The sequence below is a fragment of the Colossoma macropomum genome, unplaced genomic scaffold, assembly GCF_904425465.1.
Source record: "Colossoma macropomum unplaced genomic scaffold, Colossoma_macropomum, whole genome shotgun sequence".
Classification (NCBI taxonomy): domain Eukaryota; kingdom Metazoa; phylum Chordata; class Actinopteri; order Characiformes; family Serrasalmidae; genus Colossoma; species Colossoma macropomum.
The window spans coordinates 237,824-263,797 of NW_023495946.1; the positions used below are offsets into that span (position 1 = coordinate 237,824).

The 25,974-nt window shown below is 39.5% G+C and overlaps 1 protein-coding gene across 1 annotated transcript in view; it reads left to right on the plus strand.

The window, feature by feature from the left end:
- med23 (mediator complex subunit 23) overlaps positions 1-25,974 on the plus strand; it is an 80,582-nt gene that overhangs the window by 33,283 nt on the left and 21,325 nt on the right. The window contains 8 exon segments of the mRNA XM_036564162.1: positions 780-954; positions 1,571-1,734; positions 2,921-3,045; positions 7,851-8,056; positions 12,682-12,862; positions 17,577-17,747; positions 22,935-23,151; positions 24,780-25,016. Coding sequence (XP_036420055.1) covers positions 780-954; positions 1,571-1,734; positions 2,921-3,045; positions 7,851-8,056; positions 12,682-12,862; positions 17,577-17,747; positions 22,935-23,151; positions 24,780-25,016 — 1,476 coding nt within the window.

A 25,974-nucleotide genomic window follows, 5' to 3' on the forward strand; every position in this document is an offset into this window, starting at 1 on the left:
GATTACACTCAGAGTCGGCTCAGAAAATCAAACGTTTGATAAGCTCCGACTGGTCTGAAAGGTGATCAGGAGGCTGTAAACCTGAGTCTGCGCTCCTCACACGTGACTCTATTCTCTCTCCAACTGTCGACTCAGACTGACCCAAAAATCTGCAGACTAGAGCCGACCAGCTCAGACTCAGCCAGACTGAGAATCAGGGCTAAAATCGGGGGAAAAGTTGTGTAGCGTAACCTCAGCGAAAAAGAGGCAGTGTCAGTCTTGCTTAAATTGCAGATTATCGATATAGATATTACATGTTATTGCAAATTATAGGCGGTATAGATTATATAAACACTCAAAGCAAAACAAAGTTAAAGATAAAATACATAATTAGCTGAAAGAGGTGGATCATGTATGTTAATTTGACAGTAAAATGCTCGATTTGTAGGGCTTTTCATGTATCTGAATGCCTGATTTGTAGAGCTTTTCATGTATTTGAATGCTTAATTTGTAGGACTTTTCATGTATCTGAATGCCTGATTTATAGGCCTTTTCATGAGTTTGATGCACATGGTGTAGTCTGAGCTGTGTTAATTAGAGCTGAATTAATTGGGAAAGATTCCTCTGCAGCCACTTTCACCCAGGCGGTTCCTCCAAACCTTGCCAGCTGTTCTCCCTCTGTTCTAAACATCTGCATGTATGTGTGTGCCTGGTTCCTCATGTTTTGTGTATTTTCTCTCTCTCTCTCTCTCTCTCTCTCTCTCTCTCTCTCTCTCTCTCTCTCTCTCTCTCTCTCTCAGGTCAGCTGTTGCCCAACGTCTTTAAGTGCCATGCATGGGGGATCCTGCACACCCTGCTGGAGATGTTCAGTTACCGGATGCACCACATCCAGCCGCACTATCGAGTCCAGCTCCTCTCTCACCTCCACTCGCTCGCTGCCGTACCGCAGACCAATCAGAACCAGCTGCACCTCTGGTCAGAGTCTTCACAGTTACACCCTGTGGATGGATGAATGGATGTATACAGGATTTGAAAAGTCAGAGAGTCACCCTTTCTTTCGTGTTGCCTTTATTAAAGCTCACTTTCTTTCCTGGAGACTTTCTAAGAAATCTGCAGGGCTGTTTTCCCTGCTTCTTGTAAACACTCCAAGTTTCGGGCTTAGAAGTTCGTGGCATAAAAAACTTACGCCTGTTTCGGTGTTATGATGCAAATCTAGTTTTCTCAGTGAGGTTCTTCTTAAACAGCTATACATCCTTTCAGACCCACAGCGCTGAGTCGTCTTCTCACAGTGGAAGGATGGACAGAAACACCTGTGGATTTTTGTTGGAGGTTGTATGCATGCCTTGAGGAATGGATATGCAGGTTGATGGATGATGAATAAATAGTGATGGATGGCTGGACAGATGAATGATGGAGTAATTGCAGCTATACAGGAACATCAAAGATGCACTGAATTGTATGAACGAGTGTGGTTTGGTTCTTGAATGTGAACCACATTGAGTACTGAAGAGCATGAAATATGTTTCTCCTCTGCACACATTTTTCCCTTTATGTGATTCTAATCTGTGTTGTGTATTTGTGTATGTTTCAGTGTGGAGAGCACAGCCCTGAGGTTGATCACAGCGCTGGGCAGCTCAGAGGTCCAGCCACAGTTCACACGTTTCCTCAGTGACCCCAAAACGGTGCTGTCCGCTGAGTCTGAGGAGCTGAACCGAGCGCTCATCCTCACCCTCGCCCGCGCCACACACATCACCGGTACACTACTCTCTTAAAAACGATAGTTCTTCAAAATTATGGTTCTTTAAGGGTTCCTTAGTGAAGAAAATGGTTCCTCACAGAGCCACTTGCATGCTTAAATAGTTCTTTGCATGGTGAAATCGTTCTTCAGATTGATGGAGAGTGTGCTGTAGATGGTTCTGTATAGCTTCTAACCATAGAAGAACCATTTTTGGTGGTATATAGAACCCTATATAACCCTGTATAGAACCAGCTACAGCACATTCCCCATCAAAATATATATAGAACCATGAACACACAAAGAACCACTTGCATGCTTAAATGGTTTTCTGCATCACGAAGGCAATCGTCAGATCGAAGAACGGGCTGTAGATGGTCCTATCTAGAACCTTTTTGAAAATGGTTTTACATAGCTCCAAAAAAGGTTCTTTTATTGTGACGATGTCGGGCTTGTAACAATAGAAGAACCCTTTTTGGTACTACTTTGAACCCTTTTCAGAAAGGTGCTGTATAGAACCATTTACAGCACGTTCTCCACATATATATATATATATATATATATATATATATATATATATATATATATATATATATATATGTGTGTGTGTATATAGAACCATGAACACACAAAGAGCCACTTGTGTGCTTAAATGGTTCTTTGAATGGTGAACTGGTTCTTCCGATTAATAGAGAATGTGTCGTGTATGGTTCTATATAGAACCAAAGAGGATTCTGCTGTTGCAGTGTCAAGCTTGTAACCATAGAAGAACCCTTTTTGGTGCCATATAGAACCATTTTCCAAAGGATCTGTATAAAACCATCTACAGCACATTCTCTGAAGAAATCTTTCATGATAGAAAGAACCTCTTAATCATGCGAAGGGTTCTTTGAGTGGTCATATTTCTGTGTAGAACCAGAACTAAAGAACCCTTAAAGAGCCATCAGCTTTAAGTGTGTAGGATATATTTATCACCCACTGTAATATAGGCAAATTGCATACATGTTGGTTCTGATGCTGAACTCTAGGCTTATTATCATTTATCTCAATACTTATTATTCAGTAACGACTATAAATTATTTGGTAGCTATTATGAAACTAATATGTAATATGAGAATGAGGATTTGAAGGGTGGACCCACATATGGGTTTATAAAGGGTTAATAAGAGTTCTTTAGGTTAAGCAATTCATCTCCTCTTGGTCTAGATTTCTTCACAGGTTCGGACTCCATCCAGGGCACGTGGTGTAAGGACATTCTGCAGACCATCATGAACTTCACCCCTCACAACTGGGCTTCTCATACCCTGAGCTGCTTCCCTGCTCCCCTGCAGGTAGGCCACGCCCTTATCATTGACCGTTCCAGTCAGGAACAGCACAAACACCAGCACATCAAGCCCTGAGCCAGCCCTGGGTTTACTTTGGTCATGAAAGATAAACATGTTGTTTAGTTCAGTGAGCAAAATTTTGCGCTGTAGTTTGCAATTAATTTTATCAGCTATTTGAAAGCTGCTGTAAGACCTCAGTCTTTTTGGACAGTTTCTGGACAGTTTTGTTCCAGTATATACCTTCTATATTAAGGGAATGACAAAGACCACTTGATCAGAGAAGCTTAAAGTACTGAAATTGAGAAGCTTGTAGTGTTGAAGTGGAGAAGTTCCTGAGAAACTCCTAGGGCTGTAGTTGAGAAGTTCCTGAGAAGCCCACAAGGCTGTAGTTGAGAAGTTCCTGAGAAGCCCTTAGGGCTGTAGTTGAGAAGACCCTGAGAAGCCCTTAGGGCTGTAGATGAGAAGTTCCTGGAAAAAGCCCTTAGGGCTGTAGTTGAGAAGATCCTGAGAAGCCCTTAGGGCTGTAGTTCAGAAGATCCCCGGAAGCCCTTAGGGCTGTAGTTGAGAAGTTCCTGAAAAAAAGGCCCTTAGGGCTGTAGTTGAGAAGCTCCTGAGAAGCCCTTAGGGCTGTAGTTGAGACGTTCCTGAAAAAAAAGCCCTTAGGGCTGTATTTGAGAAGATCCTGAGAAGCCCTTAGGGCTGTAGTTGAGAAGTTCCTGGGAAAAAGCCCTTAGGGCTATAGTTGAGAAGATCCTGAGAAGCCCTTAGGGCTGTAGTTGAGAAGTTCCTGAAAAAAAGGCCCTTAGGGCTGTAGTTGAGAAGTTCCTGGAAAAAAGGCCCTTAGGGCTGTAGTTGAGAAGTTCCTGAAAAAAAAGCCCTTAGGGCTGTAGTTGAGAAGTTCCTGAAAAAAGCCTTTAGGGCTATAGTTGAGAAGATCCTGAGAACCCCTTAGGGCTATAGTTGAGAAGATCCTGAGAACCCCTTAGGGCTATAGTTGAGAAGTTCCTGAGAAGCCTTTAGGGCTGTAGTTGAGAAGCTCCTAGTATTGTTGTTGAGAACTGTCCAGTGTTGAAGTTGATGGCCTTGTTTTAGGCCTGCTGAGCTACCTTGCTGCCAGCTGCTGACATGGGCAACACTTTAACCGATGCTCTCAGTTAGCGATTAGTAGGGGTGGGCAATTAATTGAATTTTTTTCAATTAGGATTTTTTTTTCCAAAGATTATGAAAAGAAGATAATCAAGATAAAACCTACATGATGTTTCCAAAGTCAGTGCTTCAGTGAATCATGTTAAATAATCGTGATCTCAGTATTGACCACAATAATCGTGATTATGAGTTTTGCCCTAATCGTGCAGCCTTACTGATTTTGTCACGTCATTCTCACCCCTGCTTGCGATGTAGATTGCTAGATATAAATAAGCATATTAGTCTTTCTCTGAAGTCCTAGTAGCTAATAATCCGAAAATATTCTACTTAAAAAATAAACGTAAACAGATTACTGCTTGTGCTCAGCGTTCAAACAGTGTTTTGTTGATCGCTGCATCGCGTTCGTACACTAACTTCAAGTAAATTTTCTAGGAAACTTGTTGTTGAGTTGTATTATAGGATTGCATTACAATTGAAGAAGATATATGATGCTCTCTTATAACTGGGATAAAGAGTGTGTTTATTTGTTAGGAGCATATTTAAGGTTTATAAGAACCTACAAATGGGATCACTTTGAATTTGGTGGGTTAAAATCCTCCCTATATGGAAACCTCACTAGATACTAAGGCCCGATCCCATTTCTTCTTTTTACACCTACCCCTTGTTTTCGAGTGTCACCCTAACCCCTAACTGAGTTACAAGGAGTTACTTACAGCTACCAGCGCTGCTCTGTAGGCGACCCTGCCAGTCTGCAGTGACAGCAGAGGAGGGTAAAGTTCAGCTCCTCACTGCTGGGCTTTAGTTACATTTAGGGGCAATTATTTATTATCACCCACCCCTAATTCTTCAGTGATATGAAGCTGAAGTCAGATATTCACCAGCTTCTTGTTCCACCTTAAATGGTGCAGCAGTTACATTCTGACCATTTAAGGTGGAACGGGAAAATTAGCTAGCTAGCTACCGAGACATTAGGATGCTAATACGATGGTTAACATAATTTTTTAAAGGAGAAATGAAGAAAAAAGTTTTCTTTAATGTCTTGTTCTCCATCTTGCCAGTTTTTCTTTTTTTCTCATATCACTCTGGAGTCTCTGAAAAACCTCCATTTGGAGGGTCATGTAGCCCGAACACTTCGCCCTCCCCCTCTAGCTCAACATAAATTGGGACACCCTACCCCTAGACGTGAACACGCAAAGCAGAGGGGTAGGGCTAAGTGGTAGGGACGAGGGGTGAAATGGGACTGGGCCTAAGACAGAGCTGGTATGACTTTGTAGGCATGACATGGAGAAGAATTCTTCTGTTTTGCCACTGAGTGAAGTTTGCTGTGGAATAATTTGAGTGGCATCTACAGCTGCATCCGTATGTTTGTCGCGTCTAAACACTAAAAAAATCTGTTATTTGTTGTTTTGTGTTAGCGCTCTCGTCTGTTTGCGGCGCGACAGTGCGTTTCTCACTGCCTGCTGAACTCCAGACAAAGCTGAGCTCCCTGGAGGGATAAAAACACTTTTCTCTCTCTGTGATTTAAAGCCGCGCGTTAGTGGCGCAGCGGAGTGTTTTCTGAGCACAAAGAATTGTCTTTGTGAAATTTTATTGCCTAGTGTTTGACACAAAAGTCAAGATGTGCAGTTTTGTCCCAACAGTTTATTTCTGAGGAAATTGCTCTGAGATGTGCAGAGAGAGACAAGTAGAACGAGCAGATTTTGCAGAGAAGCATCTTGTACCAGTCTCCCTGCCCTCAACTCTAAAATTGCTTTTAAAGGAACAAGCCTACCTCATCTTAGCTGAAGATGCATAGAAGCTAAAACAGAGCACAACAGCAGTTCATATTCAAGCCAACCTACAAATACAGTATTCAGTTTTTATTGGCCAATCAGAACTAAGATATCACCAGTTTTGTTTTTGCATTTCTTTCTTCACTACACTCTAAAAAAGAGAGTTCTTTAATAAAGAAAAAGGTTCTATATAGAACAATAAACACTCAAAGAACCCTTTGCATGATCACAGAGATGTTTGCTTCATGAAAGGGTTTTTCATACTGATGGAGAACGTGCTGTAGATGGTTCTGTATAGAACCTTTTTGAAAATGGTTCTATATAGCACCAAAAGGGTTCTTCTATTGTTACGACGTCACGCTTGTAGCAATAGAAAAACCCTTTTCAATAAGGTTCTATATAGAACCGTCTATAGCACATTCATGCACATTTTCGATCAATCCGAAGAACCCTTGCATGATCCAAAGAACCTTTTAATCATTGAAAGAGTTCTTTGAGTGGTCATGGTTCTATAAAGAACCATTTTCTTTACTAAAGAACCCTTGAAGAACTCTCTTTTTTAGAGTATAGCTTTCAAACGGTGCGACAAAAAGGTTAACCTGTATATTGTCATTGTTAGCGGGCAAAATGGTCAGCTTCCATTTATTTAGTCTATATAGCAAGTGGCAATGTTCGGGGTCCAAGCATGTTGAGCCTCATGAAGCCAGTTTATCTCATTGAGTTTTTAGAACAGCCTTTATTTCGAACAGAAGTGGGATTCTAAAGGAGATTTCATACACACTGTTGTTGCTATGGAACTGCTCATGAGTGTTCATGTATGCACTGCATGAAATATCTTGGTGAAATTTAGTCGATATATGTAATATTCTTCATTTTAAGATTGCTGAAAGCTTATTTATCTTATTTCTGGACTTTTACTTATTTTAAGTGATTTTAGTGAGTTAAACTATCTCAGTATACTGGCAGATATTTTTTTCGTTTGTCATATTTCTTAAAATAAGCAAAATTATTTGACAATATAGTGAAAAAATTTGACTTAATAAAAGTACCTTATTACAAAGTACAAAATGTCTAGAAATAAGTTAAATAATCTTATAATCACCTTACAACTTTTCCAAAATGAGAAATATTTATGTCGACTAGATTTATCATTTGACTTGATAATATTTCTTGCAGTGCGGTTACAAAAAGAAAGAGCTAAATATTTGAATCTTTTGAAATGTTTCTTAGTTACTCTTTTACTCAAATCAATATTTTTAAATCTTTGAAAGGCTCTGCTTAGTTTGTTATTGTTTAGATAAGTGCATTTTTGTTAGGGGTGTAATGATGCACTTGATTTGATTCATGAAACTGGATTCAAGATTCAATATTCTTACAATGTTTTGAGCAAAATTCAAACAAAGAAAAATGATCTGTAATCGTATTTCATAGCTCACTAATGATGCTACAGCTGGGAGGCAGGAGGGGTGCTGGAGCAAGTTGTTGATTGGTGCTGATCGTTTGCCCCTTGTCACAGTTTTGAATTGCGATATAATGATTTCACAATACATTGCACCCCTAACTTTTATTGTTTGGCATTTTTTTAAACTCTAATTTATCTGGTAATTGTCACAATAATTAATAATACTATCAATACTAGTGCTATTACTATTGCCACTACTACTAAAAATAATATGTTCTATAATAATTGTCAAATTATCATAGAGATAATTTAAAATAATTGGTAATATCAGTAATGCTGTAATGCTGACAGCCCTAAATCCATGATCAAGCAGTTTGCAGGGAAACATATTTCCGACTTTTGCTTGTAGTTTTTCAGAAAATTCAGTTGCCACCTTGTGCATAAATTCCATCTGTGAACAAAATTTCGCCTCTCTCCTGTCGTCACTGCAGGCGTTCTTCAAGCAGAACAACGTTCCTCAGGAGAGCCGCTTCAACCTGAAGAAGAACGTGGAGGAAGAATATAGGAAATGGAAGTCCATGACCAACGAGAATGACATCATCACGCACTTCTCCATGCAGGGCTCTCCTCCGCTCTTCCTCTGCCTGCTGTGGAAGATGCTTCTAGAAACTGACCACATCAACCAAATTGGCTTCAGGTAGCTGCTGCGCTCTAATATACAGTCACTAGAGCTGAGTGGAAAAATTCAAATACTTGTGTATTTGTTCATTATTTCCATAAGGGGTCAGCAAAGTGTGGCTCTTTTACTGCCCTGTTGTGGCTCCACAGCAGAATCAGATTTGTAGGTAAAAATAAAATAATTCTCCTTTACAGTAAAATAAAGCTCTGCTGATCGTTCAACACAGTTTAACAATAAATGGTCTTAAACGCTGGAGTTAATGTAGAACTGCTGATTCACCCTTTAACCCTGAAGATCAGCGCAGACTGCTGGTCACTGTAACAACACAGATGACAAGCTTGCTTAGCTAGTAGCTAACGAAACGGCAAAGAGAGAGATTTAAGATGAACATCAATAATTTGGAGACGAATGGACTTTTTTGCATTTATAATCACTCCAGCTGGTTGATTGCAGTAACAAATCTACTATAAATAACATTGAAATGTTTACCTATAAAAGTGTTTTCACTCTTATGATGGAACAGACTCGGACCATTGCGTTAGCAGTGGATAAGAACTTGGCTGTTTATTCAGTAAACCGGCTAAACTGAGTACGAAAACAGATTGCATGTTGCTTTTTAAAGATTTTAAAAGATTTATGTCCTGAACTTAATTTTATATCATACAAGGTAAGCAAAGATCAGGCAGACTCATCTGTCTCCTTATGAAAATTGACATATTAAATGATAATCATGGGCACGATGACGTTACACACCCAGGCTGATTTGAAACAGGCGTGTTTGTGCGGCTGCAGCTGGTGGTGGCTGTACTGAGCCCTGTTGTGTTGGACTGAGTGTCATTAGTGTCTGTCTGTGTTGCTCTTATGACTCAGAGCACGAGTTCTCACTGATAAGGCAGCCAGTGTTCAGACTAAAGCACCTGATCAGCGGAGGGGGTGGTGGGGGTGGCAGAGAGGGAGTAGAAAAGTGTGTGCGTGTGAGGGACACTGAGTGTGTTTACATGCGCTCAATAATCCGATCATAATTGGATTTCTGCAATCTGATTATTCAAATGGTCATGTAGACAGCACACTCCGAAGGGAAATCTGATAAAGAGGCTGGATTTTAGCTCAGTAATCAGATTTCTCAGTGCTGTAAACTCTTACTCTGATTTCTTTCGGATTCTCTCAGTCTGTGCATGTGCGAAACAGACGGCGGTACCGGAAATAAGCGAGCAGAACCCTTTTGGAGCAACGCTGAAACCAAATACATGCTTGACGAAATGTGAGTCTGTGAGTTTATTGGCTGGTTGCAAAGCAGAAATCTGATTACTGTCTGACTCATGTAGGCTCATGTAGAGTTTCCCCATTATCTAATTACTCAAGTGCATATAAACGCGTTGATCAGATTACTGATAAAATCTGATTTATCGGATTATTGAGCGCATATAAAGACACTCATTGATACATTTTCAACGGCTATGGGGGTGCACAGTGCTGTGCAAAAGTCAGAGACCACCTTTTATTTATTTATTTTCCAGCCAAAACGCCTGTTTAGCACAAGTTATTCGTTTTTCAGAAAAAAAGCAGAAAACATATTTAACTGACCACGCCTCCAAAGTTCAGTCTTAGAAGCTGGTTGATCATTTTCTGAAGTAATCAAACACATTCAGTGGTGTTGAGGTCTGGACCCTGGGGTGGTCAGTCCATCGTTCAGCTTCTTTGTTTGATGTGTCCGTCTCCTTTTCTCAGTGAGGTTCTTCTTGATCAGCTACACATCCTTTCAGACCCACAGCGCTGAGTCGTCTTCTCACAGTGGAAGGATGGACAGAAACACCTGTGGATGTTTTCAGATCTGAAGCAGCTTGATTTTCTCCTCTCTCTCAGAGATGAGAGCTTTAAGTGCTGTTTATCTGATGGGGGCAGTTTTGGGGGCTACCAGCTCTTCCAGGTGGTTGTTAGGAGGAACATTTTCTCTGTAGCTGTTATTCTCCTTTGACTTTCTCGTCCCTTATGCAATCTAATATCTTCTTAGAAATAAATCCTGAGAAAATAACTTAATAGTCATTGGACTGTTCCTCTCGCTGTCTTACTGCCTGTCTCAGCTTCTTCTAGTGTTTCTATCTCTCTCTCTCCCCCTATTATTTCTCTCTCTGTCTCATCACTGTGGAATGAGAATAGCTCCCTGCTCGTTGCTGTGCGTCACTGGGTAGAGAGAACGCTTTTAATGGAAGGCTTTCAGTCTCTCTGCGCTCTACGTTTCTCTCTACGTTTAGCACCGCAGGGTTCATAAATGCGTGAGAGCTCATAAAGCTGACCAGCTCAAGGTTTTTCCCGAGACAGTGTAATGAATGGAGTCTATGCTGGTGGAGTTACATAAAACATAAATATACAGTCTCCTAAAGGCCATGATGCCAAAATCATATACCTGTGAGATACTATGCTGCTCTCTTGCGCACACTGGGGCACCATAAGGGCTATTTAAACTTAAGCCAGTCTGCCCAATACCCACTTACCTCGCTGCTAAGAATGACTTGCCTACAATCTTAAAAAAGATGGTTCTTCAAGGGTTCTTTAGTGTAGAATAGGGTTTGGCAGTATGAGGCTCTGGAGCTACATGCAGCTCTTTTACTGCCCTGTCTCATCCAGCTAGTAGCTAACAAAACAGGCCAAGAGAAAGATTTAAGATGAACATTGATAATTTGGTGACGAATTACTTATTTGTGTTTATAATCACTCCAACTGGTTTCCTGGTACGTTTAATCTGCAACGAGAAACTGTCAAACTCTAAAAAGTCCTGAAGTTGAAGTCAGTTTCTCATTCGCCAGCTTCTTGTTCAGATTTTCCCGTTCCACCTTAAATGGTGCACCAATTACATCCTGGCACCTCAGGTACCATTTAAGGTGGAACGGGAAAATTAGAACAAGAAGCTGGTGAATGAGAAGCGACTTCAGCCTCGTAAAAAGCAAACATTGAGAGACATTTGACAAGAAACTGTTCTACTTTTGAGGAAAAGTTTCCTGCTGGAGATGCGAGAAAAGCAGCTCTAGCTGAGCTGAAGCTTAAAGCAGAGCAAAGTAAGTCTGCGTTTTCATTTATATTGTGTTTGAAGCCTCTACTAGTGCATCAGCACATGCTGAGACATATTTACAGCCACAATGGTGAAACATACTTCAATAAAATGGACATAAAATGTTGTGGCTCCCGAAATGGTTTGATTTTTTTTTTTCCCCCAAAGAACATAATGGCTCTTCTTAGCATTTGGGTTGCGACCCCTGATATAGACAATGGTTCCATATAGGACCACTCAAAGAACCATTTGCATGGTTAAATGGTTCTTGGCATGGTGAAATGGTTTAGATTGATGGAGAATGTGTTGCTGTTCAGCTTAGTTTACAACACTTCTCGCTTTTCTGGCCCTTCTCCTCTGCAACAGCACTTCATTATCCTAATTTAATACATTTTTTTTATTAGAGTTTTAATTATCCTAATTTAATTTTTAACTGTCCTATTTTAATTTTTAATTTCAATTTTAATTATCCTAATTTTATTTGTAATTAGAATTTTAACCATGATAATTTAATTTGTTTTTTTATCCTAATTTAATTTAATTTATCCTGATTTTATTTTTAATTTGATTTTTAACTGTCCTAATTTAATTTTTAATTCGATTTTTATAAATATCCTAATTTGATTTTTAGTTTTATGAATTTTCTTTTAAAATCTATTATTTTAATCATGTCTTAATCAAGTTTTTAATTTCTTTTCTCCTTTACTTTGTTTTTCTATTCTCCTTTATTTTTTAAATGACTTTTTAAAATGTATTTTCTCATTTGTAAAGCACTTTGAATGACAGCAGTGTGTGTGAAAGGTGCTACATAAATAGCACCTTGCCTTGTATACGGTAGCACCTTGCCTTGTATATGGTTCTATACAGCACCAAAAGAGTTCTGCTGTTTCGATGTCAAGCTTGCAATGATAGAAGAACCCTTTTTGTTGCTATATGGAACCACTGTCAAAAAGGCTCTATATAGAACTAGCAAATGCAGAGTGTATGCCATTCTTTTGGTTGTATCTCCAAAATACATTGAGAACCTGTCACCTGATTAATTGTGTATTTTTTGCATGATCTTAATGACGTTCTGGCCTAAATAAATTTGAGTAAATGCTTTAAAATTTTACTTAGAAAAAAAATAAAGAAGTTGATGTCAGCAGCCAGTAAGTACTCAGCATATGTGGCGCTTCTTCAAGCATTCATATTCACTTGTGCATTAAACTATCCTGATAGTTATTCATGAATTCAGAATAAAACATCACAGCTGACAGATTCAGTGCAAATGGCCAGTGAGTAGCCACAGCTTGATAAGTGATATTACTGACCTTGTGCAGTATGTTTGTACGTATTTATGTATTTATTTATTTATTTAGAGCTCTGGACATCTTGTCCTGACCACTGCCAAGTCAGACTCTTCACTGCTAAGCAGAGCTCGGTTTGCCAAAAACATTACAACACAACTGTTACCACTACAGTCAACACAAAGTTGGAAATATGGCCGAACCGCTCTCCTGCCCGAGAGTGAAATCTGCTTATAGGAATGTAAACGTAACCCGTCCTCTGCTGGGTTAACGCTGTCCCTCGTCCCTCTCTCCTCTCGTCTGTCTGACAGGGTTCTGGAGCGGATAGGCGCACGAGCGCTGGTGGCGCATGTCCGCACGTTTGCGGATTTCCTGGTGTACGAGTTCTCCACGTCAGCGGGGGGGCAGCAGCTGAACAAATGCATCGAGATCCTGAACGACATGGTGTGGAAATACAACATCGTCACTCTGGACCGCCTCATCCTCTGTCTGGTGAGGAATCGCCAAAACTGTGTGGTCACAAAATCTGTACAGAAACGTACAGCTGAGTCTTTCTATGGAAACATCCATTTTTGTGTCCCTAGTGTTTACAGATATATTAGACTTGAAAAACATGTTGGGGTTACAATTTATTTATATTTCAAAATAAAACAGCAAGTTATTTTAACAATTACGCCTTCTTGAGACTCAATTTAGCAATATTGGTTTTTAAATTAATCATATAGAATTCCAAGCGCCACAGAAGAGCTCGTCCCCACAGTCATGTGTGAAGGCTGAGGCCATATTTTGAGGCAAAAAACATGTTTTTCTGCAGTTTTAACTACAATAATCTATACATGGCTATGAAATATATGATTTAAGTGACTTAAAGAACACAAATGGCAAATAAGTATTATAAAATATATAATAAAAGTCCCCAGGAGTCGTGTCACTGGTGTTACCGCGTAACAAAAAATCTCTTATTTTGAAATAAAAGTCACACTGATGACATCACTTGACTTCCTTTTACCTGTTTTCTGAGGATCTATGAAGAAAAGCACATGGTGAGTCTACTGTGTCTTTCAGTTATCAGAGATTTTCTCATGTAGCTCATGATTTCATATGAAGCTTTCAGCTGAAGTCACCGGTGTGACCGACACCAGTGAGGATCAGTAACACCAGTGACTCCTATGGAGAGAGAGAAAAGTGGACGTTTCTGTAGAATGACCCAGCTAAAACAGCTCGGTGTGGAGCATTTGCCGGCAATTTTCTTTTCTTTACTAATGGATTTTAAAGTACCTCTGAAGTGCCATTCGTTTAACATGATTGCGTGGGGGGTGATGATGGAAAGAAACGGGGGTCTGGGTTTCGAATTTGACATGAAGAACTAAGCAGGTCCATTATGTGGATGTTTTTGTCCCTCTTTTTATGTTCGTATTAGTAAAAATGCTTCTTCAGCAGCCATTTTAGCCACGCTCCTAAAAAAGATGGTGCTTCTAGGGTTCTTTAGTAAAGAAAACGGTTCTATATGGAACCATGAACACTGCATGATTAAAGGGTTCTTTGCATCATGAAAGGCATCCTCAGACCGATGGAGAATGCGCTATGGTTCTGTATAGAATCATTTTGAAAATGGTTCTGTATAGTACCCAAATAGGTTCTTATATTGTTCTATGTAGAACCGTCTAAAGCACGTTGATGCACACTTTCCATCAAACCGAAGAACCCTTTCATGATCATGCATGGGGTTCTTTGAGTGTTCATGGTTCTATATAGAGCCATTTTCTTTACTGAAGAGCCCTCAAAGAAGTGTGTAAGATTTATGTATTACCTATCGTAATAGCTACACTCTTAAAGGGTTCTTTAGTAAAAAAAAAACAAAATATTGGTTCTATCTAGCACCCAAAAGGGTTCTGTCAAGCTTGTAACAGTACAAGAACCTTTTTCCACTTTCCGTCAATCCAAAGAACCCTTTCATGATGGAAAGAACCCTTTAATCATGCAAAGGGATTTTTGAGTAGTGCTGGTTCTATATAGAACCATTTTCTTTACTAAAGAACCCTTGGAGAACCATCTTTAGCTGTGTCAGTTCTGCTGAAATCGTTTCAGTCTCCTGTGGACACAGAAGGACGTTCAGTCCTTTGTTGGGGGATCGATTGAACTGATCGATATATCAGCATATCTTGTGGTCATATGAGAAGTTAATACATGCAAAGCGTTGCTGGAAGCAATGAATAGCAAAGTGCCTTGCATTGAATTTTAGAATGAGGAGGATGGAAGGGGCGACTAGTAAGAAACAAGGAGTGGATTTTCAGCAGCAGAACATGTGGAACCGTCAACAGAACTGTGGAGTCAGTATTTTCAGCAAAAAAAGTGTTAAATAATTAACAAAAAGAAATCACTGCAGGCGTTTCTGTCATTTTATTGCTGAACACACCTGCCCTGATTTGTTCCCCTGTGAACCACCTGTGGGGCAAGAGTTTCAGCTGAGTGATCAATACTTCTCCCACGATACACCACACGCTCTGATAGCTCCCAATCGATGGAGAACGTCAGGAGTAATTACCAGGGAAGCTTTCCCTGCTGTCAGCATGTGACCCCAGCCGAATGGGCCTTTATTGATAAATGAGGCGTTTGTTGAACAGGGTTTTATTACATTGTATGTGCTGATGTATCAGAGCTGTCTGGACTCAGTGGTAGTAAAACATCATCCTGTACCAAAAAGAGCAGCGATAAAATTGTACTGTGTGAATTTTAAAGATAGAGAGAGGCTGAAGCTGCTCTGAGGAGCCTCAGATACTGAGCTGCAGGAATCTGTGGTGAAACAGATCAGTTGTTTTTGCTCAGTGGTATTAAAGACCAGACAGGATGTTTCTGTATTGTTATTTGGGTCGTTCTAGAAATGTCCATTTTTGTGTCCCTAGTGTTTACAGATATATTACACTTGAAAAACACGTTAGGGTTACAATTTCTTTATATTTTAAAATAAAATAAGTTATTTTAGCAGTTACATCTTCTTGAGCCTCAATTAGCAATATTGGTTTTTAAATCAATTATCTAGAATTCCAAGCACCACAGAAGAGCTCGTCCTCACAGTCATGTGTGAAGACTGAGGCCATATTTTGAGGTAAAAAACATGTTTTTCTGCAATTTTAACTACAATAATCTATACATGACCATGGAATATATAAATTTAATGACATAAAGAAAACAAATGGCAAATAAATATTATAACATATATAATGAAAGCCCCAGGAGTCGTGTCATCACACTGATGACGTCACGACCTCCTTTTACCTGTTTTCTGAGGATCTATGAAGAAAAGCACATGGTGAGTCCACTGTGTCTTTCAGTTATCAGAGATTTTCTCATTTAGCTCATGATTTCATATGAAGCTTTTAGCTGAAGTCACTGGTGTGACCGACTTTATTCTGAGGTAATTGTGAAAAAATGGAATATAAATGGATTAAATTACATATTTTAGTGGATGTTCCATGATTGACAACATGAGGTTTGATGCTCTGTAGCAGTTATTTGGTAAAATGCATTTTTCATTAAAATGTCTCAGGTGTTACTTTTATTATGTGTAACACCGATGAGGATCAGTAACACCAGTGACTCTTATGGATAGATGAAAAAAGTGGACGTTTCTGTAGGATGACCCATTTACTCTCACACTGTAATACACTGAAATATCTCTGCGCTGTATTAGGGGGGGCCTTACTTTGGCTAAAGAGCCTGATATTTACTTTTATATATTTATAGTACATTATATTTTAATCCAGTATTTCGCTGTTGTCGGAACAAAACCTCGTATCTCCAAAATGGTAACTTTACAGGAGAAGGGAAAACATACTTTACTTTTAATGTAAGTCACTGGAACCAGATTTTTTTCCAAATAATTTTGGGTCGTTTCTTTTGGTCCATTCATCATAAAATTTACACACAATGTAAAGGCCAACAGGTATTTTCAAATTATGTCAAAAACTGAAAAACGACAAAAATGGAAATACAAGGTTTTGTTCCGACAGCAGCGACTTGTGTCATCTATTTCAAAAATTCACCAAATATGTCACTTTCTACACTTTTATGCTGCTGAGAATCTTCAAATATGACCACATAGTCCTTTGAAACTTAGTGGGAACTTTCCATGAATAGTTAAATTTATGTCCTGTTATCTTTTTAAAAGCAATAAAGTGACTAGTTTTATTTCTGTATAAAGTGAAGGGATCAGTACTTTAACCTAAAATTAAACTGATCAAAACCACCTAAAATGTCTGTATCCACCTTTCATATAGTGATTTCGAGCCGTTCCACCTCACTGACATTGACCTTCTTTGTGAAATCTATTCATTAAAATCTTCCAGAAACACCATAATTACATTATTTGTAAGTTTGGAACTGTTTCATTTTATTTCATGTTAAATGAATTTAGAATGATTTTTCCTTTTGAATTTATTTAATTCAGCAAAAAGGTATTTTAACCTGTGTCACACATTTTATACCTTGTTTCCCAAAACCTGTTCCCCTCGTAAAATAAATATAACATTCCATTTATTATGAAATATACAGAAAGCTGCATCACATTGTTGTTTTCTCCAGGATGACCAAATGACAGATCAGTTTTCTTATTCTGTTTTCTCAGTTTACACACAAAGAATTGATTAAGCTGCATGGGTAAAACATATTTTCAGTGGAAATGAAATAAAACGTGGCTTGAAACAAAGATTTTAATGAAAACATCTTGATTAAAGCAAATTTTCAACTTTCCCTTCTGCTCAATTTTATGTACTTAGTTTTTTGCAGTGCATTAATATTGACTTAATGGGGAATATGATCTCGACCCAGTCATTTATGGTAAAACGGCGCAAATCGTCTCTGTTTTGGCCACCTGAGGTGGGAAAATAACGTTCAGAATGTTAATAATTGTTTATGAGGAAATAATTATTTTATTTTCCATAAACTAATTTAGTTATATATAATTATTTAATTATGTTTAATGACTATTTTACCTACTTTGATTGATATTTTACTACAATTTTCAGGTGTTTCGAGAAATAAAACTAATTCTATTCACGGAAAGTGTCATTGATCCAGCAGAACAGTCTCAGGTCCTTGAATTGAGAGTCGTGTCTTGGATGTTGTGCAGCTTCATTGTGAGGATTTTTGCACGCTATGGAATTTGTGATTAATTTTTTTTTCGTCCTCTCTGTTTGTTGTTGCCTAGGCAATGAGGAGTCATGAGGGGAACGAGGCGCAGGTTTGCTACTTCATCATCCAGCTTCTTCTCCTCAAGCCCAACGACTTCCGCAACCGCGTCAGCGACTTCGTCAAGGAGAACGCTCCGGAGCACTGGCTGCAGAGTGACTGGCACAACAAACACATGACCTACCACAAGGTAACTTTACCCAAGACCCCAGCACAGATCCTACCAACAGGGTCCTCCCCCCAAAATCCTCACTCCTTCAGAGGTTGCTCCAGTCTGTCTTTCTCTGAGAAACAGAAAACATAGAAAACATTAAATGTAAATGTTTCTCTTGGTTCCTGGTGGTTTTGTAAAGTGTTTTGGCTTTAGTTGGCAGGTTGAGATCACTCTGTAAAGCAGGGCTGTCAAACTCAACGAGTAAAAGGGTCAGTCTCAATAAATCTGTGGGCCAAAGAAAAAATGTTTTTATTTCATTTTTAATTAATGATGTGCTGCAACCACAACTGGCCATTGTTTATTCAAAATTTGCAAAAATATCAACAGTAAAATACAGACACTTGTAGTAGACCTTGAAACATTACATGAATACATGATATATTCAAAATGTAAATGTTCCCAGGTGCTCAGTCTTTTAAATCTACCTATCTGCTTGAACTAGACACCTGCCATCCTTTCTTTACTGCAAGTTCATTTAGCCTTTTCAACTCCTTGAGACCACCGGTGGTTCCAAAACGCACTTCGTCATATTCCTCGTAACTTTCATATTTCATAAGCTACATTCTAAAGGTGGGGGTCGTATGAGAGCTGTAACTGTCTTCTCTCCAGTCAAATAGATGGGTGTTGTCATTTTAAACCCTTATAATAAAAGAAGCTGAACTTTTCTACTGAAAGTCGACCCATTTTTCCACAAATCTGGGCTATAAACTATGAACAGATGGCGTCTCTTCAGTGATCTGCTCTGTACAAAATATTTTTAGAAAAAAATACAAAGAGCGTCTCAGATTTTTGGCTTTCAGCAGTAAATTGTAAGCATATAGCAATATGTGTGATCATAAAACACATGTTCTGTTAATTTGAGGGGAGCTTTTTTTACAAAATAAATAAATAAATAAATAAAAATGTACATTCATGCAGTTACTGAATAATTTGCCTTACGATTTGGTCATGTAAATTCAGATGGAAAAACCAAAATATACTCTGGAGAATAAGAGGTTAGACTTGTCAGCTGAGCTGACATTTGGTGTTTATGTTGGTTGAACCGCTGCTGAAATGCAGTTAGTGTGTTTGGTGATATGCCTGGTGTGCAACTGTGTAGAATTGAGGTGTAACCGCTGTCCCATAGACAGTTGTTGGGGTAGGAGAGTCGGTGTGAACATAACATTGCAGTGCATGCTGGGGACTGTAGTGCAGCGCATTGTAAAACAGGCTAATATTAATAGAAAATTAAAATACTAGATAAAAAAAAATACTACACAGTAGAAAATTGTGTCAAGGGCCTGATCTGGCCTTGTGTTTGACACATGGGCTGTAGAGGATACTAATGGTTTAACAAGTGACCTGTGAATGATTCTAGATGCATTTTCTAATATGACGCCACTGTCGGAACAAAACCTCGCATCTCCAAAATGGTAACTTTACAGGAGAAGGAAAGAACATAATTTACTTATTATGTGAGTCAGTGGAACCAGAAATTTTTCCAAGTAATTTTGGGTCGTTTCTTTTGGTCCATTCACCATGAAATTTTCACACAATATAAACTGCAACAAGCATTTTCAAATTATGTCAAAAAATGAAAAACGACAAAAACGAGGTTTTGTTCTGACAACAGCGATGATCTAAAGCTGTTCTAGGTTTTAATCCTAGTAGTTCTAATAGTGTTTGGGATAATGGGATAGCAGACACGTCGAGATCTGTAGGATCACTATACCCAACACACAGTCGGCAACATTGCCAGTACTGGTTGGATGCTAGTAGGGTTCCTGTTAGCATTGCTCAAAGCCTCTCATGCTAGCCGGACCTCACTAGCTTGCATTCATTATTGGCAGTTTTTGGTGAAGTACTCCTGTGACCAGCTCAAGTGCCTGCCATTGCAGAGAGACGCAGGAGTGTGTTTGTAGTTGATGAATGTATTAATAATGTATTCCAGACTAGCTGCATTCATCTGAATAGATACTCCCAGCCGAATGAATAACATTTCAGAACAAAAAGCCCTTCAGAGCATATTATTACCCAGATTGCACGCAGCCTCTGAAATACCAACAGTTCAGTTCTGGCTCCTTTTTCCCCTCTGCTCTGTTATTGCGCTGACATTTCAGAAGTTGCAGCGTCTGCCCTCGCTTTGCTCGCTGTGTAACTGTGGTAAATGTTAGTGAAAGAAAGTTCAATCCCAAACCACCTCCTGACCCCTTACCCGGACCCCTTCGTCTCACCCTTAGAGCAGTGAAGGGACTGGGTGTATCCGTTGCCTCATTTAGCAGGGTACACCGTTTTCTCCACTAACAATGGGACAAAGGATATGTAAGGAAAGTGATTCAGGCTGATTTAAAAACCTTTGGTAGACTTAAAAATGGTGTTTTTTATTGGACATTTATGTATTATGTCCCTGTGGAACCTTAAAAAGCTTGAAAACATAAATTTAGCTTTTGATATTCAAGGTCTAAAAATGTCTGATCATCTGGGATTGTTAGGGGGAGGCATCCATTGATCTGGGGCAGAATGAAGTCATTTTACCCTCATTTTATATCCCACAACACTAAGTTTGTTTACATGCACTTAATCAGCCGATAACTGCAGAAAATCTGATTTTCTCAGGAATCTGATCAACGCGTTTACATGATCTTGAATGATCAGATAATGGGAAACTCCAGGTCTACATGAGTCACGGGTGTACAAAATATGGAATCGGATGAATCTTTTTGAATCACCCTGTATTTCTGTTTTGAATTCAGTAAAACTCAATAACTTAACAGTGTATACTGTAGTCTAGGTTGTAGATTTGCCACAGTAATGGTATTATTTTGTCCTTTTAGAAGTGTTAAAAAGGTCTTAAGTGATTAAATTTGTATTTTAAAATCTGCAGATCGCTTTTCGGTCTGCCATCCCAGAAACTGTGAAATTTTAAGTTAAAATAAATGTTACTTTTTACAGAAAGCATCTGATTCTAGAGGCTGTTTGGATTTACTGCTTGATGCATCACTGGCTTTACTGAAGATGTTCACATCCAAACTGTAGCGTCTAAAGTACTTAAATGTCTGTTACTAGCTTCAAATACATGTTTAGGATGGTTCTTCATGCGTTCTTTAGTAAAGAAAATGGTTCTACAAAGATCCATGGACACTCGAAGAGCCATCTGCATGCTTAAAGTGTTCTTTGTGTGGTGAAATTGTTTCTTTAGATTGATGGAGAACGTGCTGTATGATTTGAAAAGGGTTCTGTATAGCATCATAAAGGGTTCTTTCTATTACAAGCTTGACATCATAACAATAGAAGTCTTATAGAACCCTTTTCAAAAATGTTCTCTATAGAATCATCTACAGCACATTCTCTATCATTCTGAAGATCCCTTTCATCATGCAAAGAACCCTTTAAGCATGCAGATGCATTTTCAAAGTTTATTATAGGAAGTAACCAGGCTCTGTTCAAGAGTCCCAACAATCCAGAGAGAGATCACAAATCAGATTTTGCTTAGGTGCAAAATATTATTTTAAACGTCACCAAAAAAATTCACCATTCGCTTTCATTCCTTTGGCCTGTTGTGTAAATGTTATTTAAGGTGTCTCAAATTAAATGTAGGTCAAACTAGAAAACTGGGAACTGTAGAGTTTCTGGCGAAAAGATGAAAAATACATGCTCTGCTGTTCTGGAGGGAGAAAGCCTTCATCCTTCAGAGTGAACTAGAGTGAGAATGTGGAATGAGCCGTCCTGAGCTCCACCCAGGACATGACTGATCTCGTTTGGCCTGTAAAAACAGCTTCAGTGATTTTGTGACTGGAGTAGAATCTGCTAAGATTCAGCCGTTGCTTATAGCAATACAGGCTTAACCGGTTCACTTCAGACCAGAACACCATTACCCTGCGTTCACACCTGCAGCGACTTCTCACCTCTTGTCGCCCAAATCGCTGAACGCTCATCGCCTGTTGGCATTTCTGAACTCCAGTTGGTTCCGTTGGTTGCTATGGTTTAGTCCCCGTGTCTGTGCAGTCGGTGAGGAAAACGCTGTTTGGTCTTAATTTAGCGATTACTGTCTGTTTGCTGCACCACCATTATTCCATCTCTAGTAGGAACAATTTTTAGCCAAAAAAAATTGTGTGTACTTCGCTGCTGAACCAGAGAACTTGTAGAGAGGAGAATTTCCACTCTGTAACATCTTCCGGGTTTCTCAGACACTAGAGGGCGCTCCCGAGCAGGTACAAAATGAATGGGTTAATATGGAGCATTTGAGCAAAATTGTAGTTTATAAATGCTTAAATATTTTAATGTAAATGAATACATTCATTTCCTGAACAGCATAAAACATTTTAACACCGCTGTTATATTTTTAAGAGCTTTTAAACTCGAATTATAGGAGTTTAAAACGGAGCCTCGTGTACGTTCATAACGTCTGTGAGCACAAACAGCCAACCAGTCAGCACTCAGTAGCAGTAATGTTGGCATCCTGCTGTTCAAACCCGTTTGCTGTAGAATAAAGAAAAAACATACAGGTGAGATTTCTTTGCTTTTTTAGTGAAATGCATCCTTCTACTTTCTAAAATGAAAGGAAAGTTCTGTGTAAGTGATTAGAAACTATTTTTACTTTCCATTTTTAGCTGTTGAGCTGCATTTGCTCCCACTTGCTCGTGGGCGCCCTCTGCTGTTTTGCAGTCCTGTTTTTGATATAACGGTGGAAATAGGAAGTGGCCAGACTCCTCATAAACTGGCTCTGGCTGAACGCTCAATTCCTGCTGGTAATCGTCATGTCGCTTCACTCCTTATTTACATAAAGTCAATCTCCGCTCCACTTTGTCGCCTCGCCGCCCACTGCGCGTTGCCAGTGTTTGCACTGCCTCCTGTTGCTGGAAATCGGCAGCTCTCTTTGGAAAAAATGACCTCTGGCCGCTTTGTCATCTGCCGGTTTGAATGCAGGGTTATGGTAAAAATGACAAAAATATGCAAAATGCATCAGCTTTAGGTTTTGCTTGTTTGGTGAATGTGACAATTGCACATTGACAGCTATATCAGTCAGAAAAGGACTTTAGCTGAAACTGGAGTCTGTTTCAGTTTTGACCATATGAATTTACATTTAATTTACATTTAAATTAAAATCAGTATCCATATTGGTGGCAGCTTTCAGATCTCTCTCTCTCTCTCTCGCTCACTCTCTGTTACTCTCTCCACATGCAGAAGTACCCAGAGAAGCTGTACTTTGAGGGTCTGGCGGAGCAGGTGAACCCCCCTGTGCAGCTCCAGCCACAGTACCTGCCCATCTACTTCGGGAACGTGTGTCTACGCTTCCTGCCCGTCTTCGACATCGTCATCCATCGCTTCCTGGAGCTGCTGCCCGTCTCAAAGTCCCTGGAGACCCTGCTGGACCACCTTGGGGGCCTCTACAAGTTCCATGGTGAGGGGGAAGTGATTCAAAAGTCTAACGATTTAATGAAAAGCTTAGCAGGTGATGTTATGCAGAGAACTGTAGGTGGTCACTGTTACCTTTGTAGCCGTACAAGTCAGGTTAGTTAACCCTCCTGTTATCCTCAGATTTACTAACATCTTTTGTCCTTGGGGTAAGTTAAATCCCTCAATTTAAACCTCATATCAAATATCAAACCTCATATCAATATCAAAGTTGTAGTGGGAGTTTTGTTCTCCTTAGCCCCGTGTGGTGTGGTTCTCGCACTACTACAACTATGGAGATGTTAGGTTAGGACTTTAAAGCAAGGGGAAGTTTGTTAAAGATTACAAAATTGCATGTTATAATGACCTCAGTGTCCAAAATTTCAAAATATATGTGTGTAATATGTTGACATTTCTTACTTTTTATAACCTCAAACCTAAACCGAAAGCCTGGGGTCAAATTGACCTCAAAGAACAGTGATGCGTACAAAATGTGTACAGGACATTAAACCCATCATCATGTCTATTTTATCTTTACCTAGTTGTCTCCATTAAATTAGGAATATTTATTAAATATGAAGTAAGAAATTATGTCATTCATTTATTTAGAGACATTAAACTGACGCCAAGGATAATAGGACAGTGTTTAGCAACATGAGGCTCTTTTACTGTCCTGTTGTGGCTCCACAGCTGAATCAGATTTGTAGGTAAAAATAAAATAATCCTCCTTTACAGTAAAATAAAGCTCTGCTGATCGTTCAACACAGTTTAACAATAAATGGTCTTAAACTCTGGAGTTAATGTAGAACTGCTGATTCACCCTTTAACCCTGAAGATCAGCGCAGACCGCTGGTCACCATAGCAACACAGACAACAGTCTCGCCTAGCTAGTAGCTAACGAAACGGCAAAGAGAGAGATTTAAGATGAACATCGATAATTTGGAGATGAATGGACTTATTTGTGTTTATAATCACTCCTGCTGGTTTCCTGATACGTGTAATCTGCAACGAGAAACTGACAAACACTACAAAGTCACGAAGCTGAAGTCGCTTCTCATTCGCCAGCTTCTTGTTCGAATTGTCCCGTTCCACCTTAAATAGTGCAGTCGTTACATTCTGGAACCTCAGGTGTCATTTAAAGTGGAACAGGAATATTTGAACAAGAAGCTGGCGAATGAGAAGCGACTACAGTCTCGTAAAAAGCGAACATTGAGAGGCATTTTACAAGAAACTGTTCAACTTTTTGTGTAAAGTTTCCTGTCAGAGATGTGAGAAAAGCAGCTATAGCTGAGCTAAAGCTTAAAGCAGAGCGAAGTAAGTCTGTTTTCTGTTATAGTATTTTTTGTCAGTCTATTCTGGCACATCAGCACACACTGAGACACATTTACAGCCAAGATGGTAAAATGGACATAAAGTGTTGAGGCTCCCAAGGTGTTTAGATTTTTGTTGAAAGGACAAAATGGCTCTTCTTAACATTTGGGTTCCAGACTCCTGTAATAGAGACTCAGATCATTGCCTTTAGCTCTGTATGGTTTTCATGCCCTGTATGGTACATAGAACCACTTTATGTAACGTAACATGTAATGTTAAGCAGATCGGTGCCGTGTTGCGTAACTGCTGTTGATGTGTGTTCAGATCGGCCGGTGACGTACCTTTACAACACCCTGCACTACTACGAGAGGCACCTGCGCGACCGCACCAATCTGAAGCGCAAACTGGTGCACGCCATCATGAGTTCACTGAAGGATAACCGCACGCCTGGCTGGTGCCTCAGCGAGACCTACCTCAAATTCGGCATGAATCCCCGCGACGACAACGTCTGGATCCCAGATGACACCTACTACTGCAAACTCATCGGCCGCCTAGTCGACAATATCCTTCAGCCAGCCGCTTTGGGAGCTGCTAAAAATTCTTCAGTGCCTTTAGATTTAAAGTTGTTGTCACATATTATAGGAATTCTGTTTTGTGCATGCACTGATCGAGTTCACTGTAGAGGGTGCTGTTTGCATTGTACAATGTAATCCACCATACACTCAGGCCTGATCCCATTTCTTATTTTTACCCTTGCCTTTGTTTTCGAGTGTCTCCTTGCCCCTTGGAACTGAATTCTTCCCTACAAAATGGGATCATCAAATAAAAAAAGAGCATTACTTCATTAACAGCTACCAGCGCTGCTCTGTAGGCGACGCTGCCAGTCTGCAGTGACAGCAGAGGAGGGTAAAGTTCAGCTCCTCACTGCTGGGCTTTAGTTACATTTAGGGCATCATATGCCTTCAAAGAGGGGGGCAATTATTTATTATCACCCACCCCTAATTCTTCAGTGATGAAGCTGAAGTCAGATATTCACCAGCTTCTTATTCAAATTTTCCCATTTGCCGTTAACCATTTAAGGTGGAACGGGAAAATTAGTGAGCTAACTACCGAGACATCAGCGTTTTATGAGCGTTTTTTAATGCTTGTTATGAAGAACAGAACCATAATACACTGAAACAACATTAAACTACGATAAAACAATTATTATCGTGATTTTTAACAGAGAAAATTCTCACATTTGTGGGTTTCTTTGGTCTGTTTCTCAGCCATCTTGCCGGTTTTCTTTTTTTATCGCGACACTCTGTTTGGAGTGAGTCTCTGAAAAACCCTAACACCTCGCCCTACCCCTCTATCTCAGAAAGAATCGGGACACTCTGCCCCTAGACGTGAACAGGGAGGGGCGAGGGGTGAAATGGGATTGGGCCTTCACTTTCCAAAGGGATTCTAATACAATCGAGTACATTTTGTTTGTCAGTTTGCAGAAAATTAACATATTTAAGGCTAACTAGGGTTATCT